At 43.9% G+C, this 10,207-nt stretch overlaps 1 protein-coding gene across 1 annotated transcript; it reads left to right on the forward strand.

The window, feature by feature from the left end:
* The first annotated feature begins 6,914 nt into the window (after nt 1–6,914).
* LOC122170333 (feather beta keratin-like) lies at nt 6,915–7,659 on the forward strand. Its single transcript, XM_042837087.1, has 2 exons — nt 6,915–6,993; nt 7,355–7,659. The coding sequence occupies exons 1-2, from the start codon at nt 6,915–6,917 to the stop codon at nt 7,657–7,659; spliced, it is 384 nt and encodes a 127-aa protein (XP_042693021.1).
* Nucleotides 7,660–10,207: the final 2,548 nt, after the last annotated feature.

The following is a 10,207-nucleotide window of genomic DNA, read 5'->3' on the forward strand; positions in this document are numbered from 1 at the left end:
GAGATGAGGTGTGTGTGATGCTATTTCTCCTCCTCCTTCAAGATCACCACTCTCCTAATAAACGTCTGAGCTGATACCAACTGTCCTACCTGGGGAATGGCAGCTTCCTCACATGGAACAAGGAGGAGGAGAGAAGGTATTCTACAGAATGAGGCTAGGGCTTACTGAGGTGGATCCTGGGCTTTGAGCTAGGCAGTGTATGCTAAACCAGTAGGTGCCATCTCTTCTTCCATGGCTTGGCACAGTGCTGCTTCTCATACGCTTCCCCCTTCTTTTTCCCAGGTGAACCTCCAGCACCCAGACATGTCCTGCTCAAAAAACTGGCAGCTACACTATGAGCTCTGCTACTGTCTCTCCTGCTTTGGTAGCTGCTAGTGTAGCAGAAAATGCCTCCCCTGCTAAAATTGCTGGAGGAGATCCCAGAGAACATCAGGAACCCAGAAAGTGATCATTGGCAGAAGATAGAGCTTTAGTCCATTGTATTTAGAACAGACATTCATTCTTGGATTCACCTGCAAAGGACTGCAGAAACTGACCATTCTGGGCTCTCTGAAAACACGGGCAGCATCCAAGTTTTTTTCTGCTTGTTTCTCTCTCTTTCCTCTGCCATTTCCACCTCCCAACACCACCCTAGAAGGGGAACTGATGGCCTCCCTCCCTGTGTGAGGCAGACAGATGGACACCATGCAGGGATACCACCACATTAGCAGCTGCCCCCCAGTGCATCTTCTTTCCATATGTAGACTCATTAAAGTTGTCTTTCTTCCGACTCCTCTCCCCTCTGTCCTAATCTCCTATGTGGCAAAACTGCTCAGAAAAATAATGCAACTTTTTAGAGAATAATAGTTTTGGTGGATAGGGGGACTCTTCATTATTCCCAAAGTAAGGGACTTGCTGCAGTGGACTGTCTTTTGTGCCCTGTTCTTTTAAGCCCAGAAGGACATCCCTGGCTACTCCCCAGTCAATAGGCAATAGACAAAAAGGTCTTTGCCTTTGCTGAGCTGTTTCTCTGCCTGCATAAACCCCCTCTGTGTCCTGGAGCATGCTTCGTGAATGTAAGTCTAGGCACAGCTGCTTTTAAATGAGGAAAAAGTACATGGCTGTAGGAAATCATGGATTTGATTATCAGCCCCATAGGTAATGGGGTTCTTGATGCAGGAATCCAGCCCATGGCAAGGAGGACAGAACTAGATGATCTTCAACTCCCTTCCAACCTAAGTCATTCTGACTCTGTGAATTGTCTCTTGGTCTGGGTAGAGCTGCTCAAGGATAGGAGGCTTAGACAGAGGATGGCACCGAAGGATAGCAAGAGTGAGTGAGGATAGGGAGATCATAGTCCTGCGGACAGTCCAGGGACAGCCCATAGCCTTATCTTCTTCCCCTCCATCACCCAATATAAGATTAATGGCTAGAACACATGGGCACAGGCAGGTGGAATAGGTATTTCATACAGTGTAACAGTACTGTCATGGCCCAACTGCTGCCCAGACATGCAGAGTTGGGGGGTAATTCACAAGTTGGTACTGATAACAGCCGCACCCAGGCTACAAAATGGACTTGTCACTTCCTGTGAACCCAACAGCCCCATGAGGCCTAGGAAAGCCACCAGTGCCCAAAGCCCCACAGCTGCTGTACAACACTTTGTCTCCCTAAGACTGTAACAGCTTTCTTGGACCCCTGAGGTCCCTTGAGGGCACCCTATTGACAAATTCAGTCTCTGAAGAGTTTCTGTGCAGGAGTAGTTATTAGCTTGAGTCTCGCTGTGCCATTTGGATGATAGTGGAACAAGCTTTTGCCCTCAGCCCCTGCTCTATGCTGGGTCATTTTTGCAATGGGCATCATCTGGGCCAAATCCTGGGCACATCAGAGGCTTTGGCTAGGAGCAACCACTGGGGCAGATACACGCATTGAGATCTCTGGGACTGCATTCACTAGAGGAAGAGACAAAAAACATTTTTATGAGTTGATTGCACAGCTTGAGCATGGACTGCACATGCAACAACAGAATGCAGTATGGAGAAGTGCAGTGCAGAATTATTTCCTTTTGCACTCACCACAAACACTCAGTCAAATCAAAATCCATGTGTATTATATGTTATGTGCTCTTGTGCCACTTAGTGAGTAAAATACAGTGATAATAATATTTCAACATACCTACAAGCGCCTGTGAAGACACGTTTTTGTTATTAAGCAGATGTGTAGGTTTTCTCATTTTATTATTAAACATGAGCTGTGTTATTTCATGAAATAATTGAATAAGTTAACATATTCACTGCCAAAGAAATATCCAGAATACTCACGCAATGCTGACAAATTCTTAAATTTTCAATATTTGTAGCGTATTCTCATTAGTTTTACAATATGTACTTCATTAGTGTTTCTGCTATTCCGAACACATGGGGGCAATTTACAAGTAATAATTGCATTACTTTCCACTTTGGTAAAGGAATTTGTGAATAGGTTTCAAGACAGCCAAAAAAATAATCATTTTTTCTTATGTATTTGCAACTCCATCTTCAGACGACATAAATATGCAAATTTTCAAATGGAGTGTTCAGAGTTACAAAAATTTGATTATGTCTCTTCACTAGACTTTTATAAGCCCTATCTTAAGAGAGAGAAATATCCCTTGCTTCACAATCACGCCTTTTTAATGTCATCACTTTTTGGCAGTGCATATATTTGTGAACAATTATTGTCAAGGATGGAGGACAGGAAGAGTAAAATTAGATAAAAAATCTCTGATGAGCAGCTTGAGAACTCACTAAGAACTGCAACCATCTCCATAGAACCAGATATTTATGCAACAGTTTCACAAGAACAAGATCAAGTTCCCACTGGTTTTATGCTTTTATTGCCTTCATTTTTGTTTTAATAAAGACTATGTAAAAATAAAAATTGTGTTAATTATATACATTAACTCTATTATGTCTTCTATATGTGGCCCAAGACAATTCCTCTTCACTCAGTGTAGCCCAGGCAAGTCAAAAGGTTGGACACCCATGATCTACACCTCGACCTTGCTAAACCTGCCTTGTGAACTGTGGGTGACCTCAGATTGCACAGTGGTGAGGCAGGGTAATGAAGAAGTCAAGGCACTGAACCCATATTCCCTAGAGTACCACAATTTCAGGATCTATTACAGCTCTGCACATCCTAAGTTGCACAAAGCACCTGTTCCTTATACACTCCTGTGGGAAATCCCCACTTTTTGGTCAGTTTACATGTTGTTGTTCACTGGGAGAATAATAGCCAAAATGGTACCCCAAAACAACTCACTGCTTTCTGCAGCCTCATGACCTCTGTGTTCTCAGTTTCATCTTCCCTGAATTTGTATGAAAGACATGCAGCTTCATTATTATCAGCAACATTTAAGTACTCTCTTCAATCATACTACAATTTTCTTTCAAGGTAGTGATTAAAACGTTTGTCATCCTGAGGGAACCACCATTTCCTGTGCAGAGAAGGAACTCCTGAAGGCACTGCTGAATTTAAATAAGAGTTCATGCATGCAAGATCCCATGCACTAGGCAATGCTCTCCTCACAGTCCTCCTGCTATGGTTCAGATCAGAGCCACTGTTTCTACTCAACTTTCTAGGCCCTCAGCACCTTTTTTCTGTTGTCAGAGACCAAGACTTGACTGAGACCTGCAGAAATGTTACTAGGGAATTTGCCATTGTGAGAAAATCTCCATCTCCTCACTTTTTCTGGGACACTAGAGCTTTGTTCCATGGGGAATTTGTCCTCCAGTGGAACTCACGCTCACGGGATCTGTGTTAAGATAATAGAGAGTAAATCTGTGCCACTAATGGAGGAAACATCTCCCCACAATAAGCTTTGCTGGTGAAAACACTAGGCTATACAAAAGGTAGTAAGAGCCCCAAAGCGTGCATTCAGGGACAAAGGAACTATCTGGGATGACAGAGAAGTGAATGTGGATTGTTACTTTCTTATAGTGTCCCTAATGCCTCTTGATTCCAGCTTGTGAGGTCCAAACACTACAGGCTGTTTTGGGGGGCTTTGGGCAGTGGTAAAATACAGAACTGGGATTGAGTCCATAGCACAGTTCCCTTCTAACATGATGGATGGACTCAACAATGATCTGAGGTGAAGGCTGAGACCAATTCAGCTGTTGGTATATGAGAATCAGAAATCCACCTTCCTCAAGAGCAGAGTTGCTCGAAATGAATTAGCAAAGAGGGTAAAGAAAGTGGGAAAGATAAAAGGAATGTTCTCATACCTCAAACACTCCCTCTCTGGTTCTGCCTGCTCTGGCAGTGACTCATTTTGGTTGCTCAGTCAACAACACTATGGACTTCTTTATGGAAGATGCCCTGGAATTCTGGGAAACTGCAGATGGCTGTGTGGAAAAACCATCTCCTGACTTCTTTGCAGACACTACGTATATCCAACTTCCCAATTGTGAGAGTAGACATGGAAGCACAGAAGATGTGAGACTGTTAACAGAGAATGATAATGTAGACCCTCTGTCTGCACCCTTAGTGACAACTAAGCCTTCAATGGGTCTCCCAGTCTTTGGCAACCTAAGTAATGGCATTTGTTCTTCAGGACACCTGGGAAGTAACAAATATGAAGGAAATGGTAAAGATTAATCTCCTAGACAGTCATTATCAGTATGTAGCAGCTAGAAAAATAAAAAGTTAGACTCTCATTTTGGAATGACTTAGTAGTGTACCCACAAACCAACAAATCTATTTTTTTGTCTACTAGATTTCCTGCTTTTCTCAAATCTTTGAACCTTCTCTCACCCATCTGGTACTTTCCAAGCATGAGGACAGAACTAAAATCCTCCTCCCAGTGGCCTTCAAAACAGCTTGATCCTTTCTTGAAGCTACTTTTCTACTTCCCCATTCCTCTCAGGAACAGGAAATCTCCTTTCTTCAATCTCTTTTCCTTCTGATTTTCCCTTGTTCTGTCCCTTTTTTCTGACACATCTTCACTATGATAGAATCACAGAGTCATAGAATCATAGGATGGCCTGGGTTGAAAAGGACCACAATGATCATCCAGTTTCAACCCCCCTGGCATGTGCAGGATTGCCAACCACCAGACCAGGCTGCCCAGAGTCACATCCAGCCTGGCCTTGAATGCCTCCAGGGATGGGGCATCAACAGCCTCCTTGGGCAACTTGTTCCAGTGCCTCACCACCCTCCGGGTGAAGAACTTCCTTCTAATATCCAATCTAAACCTCCCCTGTCTCTGTTTAAGACCATTCCCCCTTGTCCTATCACTATCCACCCTCGTAAACAGCCATCCCTCTCCTTTTTATATGCTCCCTTCAAATATTGGAAGGCCACAAAGAGATCTCCCCGGAGCCTTCCCTTCTCTAAGCTAAATAATCCCACCAGTTCCCTCAACCGTTCCTCATAAGAGAGGTGCTCCAGCCCTCTGACCATCTTAGTGGCCCTTCTCTGGATTCATTTCAAGAACTATGCATCTTTCCTGTGCTGGGGGCCCCAGGTATGGACACAGTACTCCAGTTGGGGCTTCACAACAGCTGAGACGAGGGGGACAATCACCTCCCTCTTCCCTGATGGCTGTTGAAGAGCACCAGTCGCAAGACTGACCCCTGAGGGACACCGCTTGTGACAGAACTCCACCCTGACACAGAACCATTAATCACAACACTTTGGCTGCATCCAGTCAACCAATTCTTAATCCTCAGAACATTCCATCCTTCAAATCCATACCTCTCCAATAAATGTTTGTTCCAACAGAAAGAAAATCTCAGCTAAAATTTCCTAGAAGCCATCATGGCTAACATAGTCAGCTTCCAGAACAGCTGTTTCCAGAGCCAACTCTTTGCTGCACCAGTAAGATTCAGTATGACAAGAGCACTGTTCACAGAGTATGTGTGTGGATGTATGTGTGTGTTTAAGCCTACCCTCTATGTTGTAAATAAATGTGTGTCCAGCCATCTCGAATCTCGTTAACTTGAGCCTTAGTTACAATAAAGATTTGTTAAATCTATATATATATATAAAACCATATATTATCTATATTATATCAATAAATATATTCTAGCCTCTCTCCTACAAGTGCAGTATAGTCATTTTCTGTCTAAACAACTCTTTATCAGTGAGTGTAATTATAGGAGAAGGTATAATGTCATTAAAGTAAAAAAGAGTAGATTCAGGTTAGATATTAGGAATACATTCTTCAATTACACAGGTTGCCCAGAGTAGTTGTGTATGCCCCATCCCTGGCAATATTCAGAGTCATGCTGGACAGGACTCTGAACCACCCAATTTAGTGGAAAGTATCCCTGCTTATAGAGGTGGATGGAACTAGAGATCTTTCAGATCCCTTCCAATCAAAACTATGCTATGATTCTATGACATTTTCTGTGAACTCACAGATAGCATAGAGAGGAGACAAGTCAAAGAATCAAGAACTTTTTTCCAGAGTGTTACATGGGATGTGGGGTTAAAAACCAGCAGGAAACCTACACCTATGGGAAGGCCAAAAAAAAATGGCCATCAAAGCGAGATGAGGAGACAGGGAAAAAAAAGGACATGGCACATCCTCACGCACAGGAAGACTTGGGTATTCAGATGATACTTGCTGGAAATTATCCTGAGGATGGCACTTCAAAGAGCCCCACTGTAGTGAACCAAGCTGATGACACTTACCTGCTCAGGACCGGTCCAACACTTGAGCTGAGTTTTCTGTCTCATCAGTGCAATCCTGCCCTAAAAATCCTTGGGCCTTTCATTTCAGCACTCAAAAAAACCTTCATTAGAGGATGGGCATGGCATAAATCTGGAAATGAAAAGGCAACACTGCAGGAAACTAAAGCACAGCTCATATCATTAGCAAGGATGGCTTGCATTTAAGGTGAGCTTGTCAGAAAATTATTACCTCTGCTAAGAGTACCTCTGGGCCTGCAGCAATGAAGGACCAGTATAAAAGGCAGCCCAATTCCCAGCTCTCCCATCCACTTCTCTTGCCTCTTTCTCCTTGGGAACCAGGTAAGTGTGAAGCCCTCCGTCCTCTTGCAAAGCGAGATTTTGCCTCGGTGGCCTTCTTATCAAATAGTTATTCTGCCCTATGCTGGGGATTGGACATTCTTGCTGTGGGAGAAGGATAAGTCTGCTGAGAGTGACTGGGACACTGCTTATATGGCTTGTGATTTTTGCACTCTGTGAGTCTCCCTGGGTCAGGCTACTCTTTGTAGGGCTCTGGCATGATAAAGGGATGTGACATGATGTCTTCATCTCCATTCATAGTAGCTGCCTGGGCTCCTTTGTGAGAGGGTATCCACTTGCTCTTCACATAGTCATGTACAGTGCTTCCTCCCAATTCTCTCCTAGGTTTACTTCTAATCCCAAGACATGTCCTGCTACTCCCAGTGCGTGCCATGCCGGCCCTGCGGCCCGACCCCTCTGGCCAGCAGCTGCAATGAGCCCTGTGTCAGGCAGTGCCAGAACTCCAACGTTGTCATCGAGCCCTCTCCCGTGGTGGTGACCCTGCCCGGACCCATCCTCAGCTCCTTCCCGCAGAACACCGTTGTGGGCTCCTCCACCTCCGCTGCCGTTGGCAGCATCCTCAGCTCTGAAGGTGTGCCCATCACCTCGGGGGGCTTTGACCTCTCTGGTTTTGGAAGCCGCTACTGTGGCAGAAGGTGCTACCCCTGATAAAGCTGCTGACCATGATTCTGGGGAAGTTCTTCCAAAAACTACCAGATAAAGGAGGAATCTTCAGGCCACTGCTTTCAGAATACCTGACCATCCTCAACTATTCTAGAAAATGCTGACAGGAAGAAGGAAGACTGGCCTTTCTAAAAGCGTGGCTCATGTCTCTTCTTCTATTCCACCACCTACCTCTTTCCATTTTCATTTTTTTCCCCCGTCTGTGCTTCTCTGTGTGTTGGGACTACCCTGAGCCAGCCTATCCTCTGCTGGAAAGCCAGGCACATGCCCTGCATGAAGTCTACCACAGGATCAGGTGAATCCTGCACTGCAGAACCTCTGTTCAGATTGACCTCATTTTCTTCTTTAAACATTCATTAAAGATTTCTGCATATCACTTTGGGCTTTTGGTGTTTCTTTCCACTGTATGTAGCCTCCAGAGCTGTCCAGGGAGAATGTCTTTGCTCTTGGTGGGTGTAAGATGAGTGTTTAAATAGACCCTTTTCTATTCCCAGAATAGGTCTTCTGCAACCAACAGCCATCCTGTTGGTGTAGTTTCAACCAGTTTTGTGTCTTGGACAACGTGCTGTCAACTGGGGTGGTCAGAGCAGGGATGGATGGTACAAATAGATAGTGAACAAAGTAATGTTGGGATGTGAGCAGGTGGTGTTAATGCTGGGCGTCCTCACTGATCTCTGCCAACAGCTTCTGCTGCACCTGGGCTCTGCTCACAGCCATTGTCTAGTATATAAAAACTTCTTTGTACCCACCTCTGCCTATTGTTTATGATGACAAATCTTGAAGAAATGGTGAGGAGCATACAAAGATTGTAAGAGATTCCAAAGGATGACAGCAACACGTGCACTAAATGATGTGTGCATTAATGGTGAAGAGATTAGTGCATATATCACAGATAGAAAGGTGAAATTGTTGAAGAAGAGGTTGAAAGAAGCAAAATGTAAGGAATGGTTGCATGAATTACAGAGTTACAGAGAGGAATGAAAAAAAAAAAAAAACAAAACAGGAAGAGTTGGATGAAGATTGGATTGGTGAATTCAAGGTGGGGTAGGAGCAAAGGGAGGTATGGTGCAAGGAACATGGAGTACGGAGTGATCAAGAGCCACCACTCAACCATGGGCCTGAAGACACGCCTGTGGGAGTCAGCAATGGGAGCAGAACCATCTGCAGTGATACTGGGAGCAGGGGAGTGTGAGAGGGGCTGTCTCCAACATGGACAACTTGGTCACAGGGCACTGGTGAAGGAAGGGAGGCTGAGGCTGTGAGAGCAGGGAACAGGTAAAGAAAGAGAAGCTGAACATGCAGTATGCAATGGCAGATGGAGAAGAGGGCCTTGGAGAAATATGTGCCCAACTAAGAAAAGATGACAATGTCTTTTCCTGGCTTGCTTTTTCTTCTTAGAGGCTAACAGAATGGTTGGAGACACTACATGTAGGAGCTTAAGTAAAATGTTGAATTTCCCTTTATCAGAGAAATGAGCAAAGCAATTTGTGTTGGAATGTGAGCTTGTCCTTAGGGCAAGTATGGCACAGTTTTCTTGACTATGATATCCTTGACTGGGTGTTGTATTCCTTTAATCATACACATTACCACTGAGAAAATCACTCAGACCTTAACACTGTTTTCACTTTTCAGTGGAGATCCCTGGCTGAACACAGCTTCCTGCATGACTGGGAGTGCATCATTTATTTTGAGATGACATTGACTATCCCAGACATCCAGATGTTCCTGGCAGTTAGATCTGGGAATATGTGCTGCGGTCTACAAGGGTAGGGAGTAAATGTATGCAGAAATTGTAAAGAGTAAGTGGATGCAGAAAGAAAGATGGTGGTGAAGTGAACTGCATAGAATCAACAGCAATGTTAGACACAAGGGAAGAATGAATAAACAGATGAGTAGCAAATTCCATTGATTTTTTACTTTTATTTGGGATCAGTTTCTACTCACGCTCATTTTAGCCAAGACCTGGCTTTATCCCAACTGGAGAGATGCATTTAGATGAAGCAATAACTTTCGGAGTGTAATTTGCCTTCTACAAACTGTTCAATCTGAGCGAATCATCAAGGGTTGATGAAGTCAGATGAGCTGAATCAACTTTTTTAGCTTCTCACATTCCCTTTATTTTTTCTACAGGTTTTCAATGGTTTGATCCATATCCAGGGTCCTATAGCATTTGCTCCATCAGTATTCACACATTTCCATCCACATTCAACGTACGGAAAGAAAGAAGGGTTTACTGAATCCACCCAGACATTATAAATAAAGATACTAAACAGGTCTGACTCCAGTCATAACCTCTGGGAACACTACTTCTGACAAGTCATCAGATAGATTTAACTTAATTCACCACCACACCTAGATGCAACCAGTAGCTAGGCTAGGGATATATTCCTAGTAATTACACACATACATTAGAAGCACGTGTGTTTACCATACATATAGCATACATATACATATATATGTAGCACACCAATTAAATCAACACAGGCAGATATACTTAGCATTCCTGTAAAAATAGAATAGCACGAAGATCATC

The sequence above is a fragment of the Centrocercus urophasianus genome, unplaced genomic scaffold (assembly GCF_019232065.1).
Source record: "Centrocercus urophasianus isolate 14NV4802_14NV808 unplaced genomic scaffold, USGS_Curo_1.0 seq_669, whole genome shotgun sequence".
In the NCBI taxonomy this organism is placed as follows: domain Eukaryota; kingdom Metazoa; phylum Chordata; class Aves; order Galliformes; family Phasianidae; genus Centrocercus; species Centrocercus urophasianus.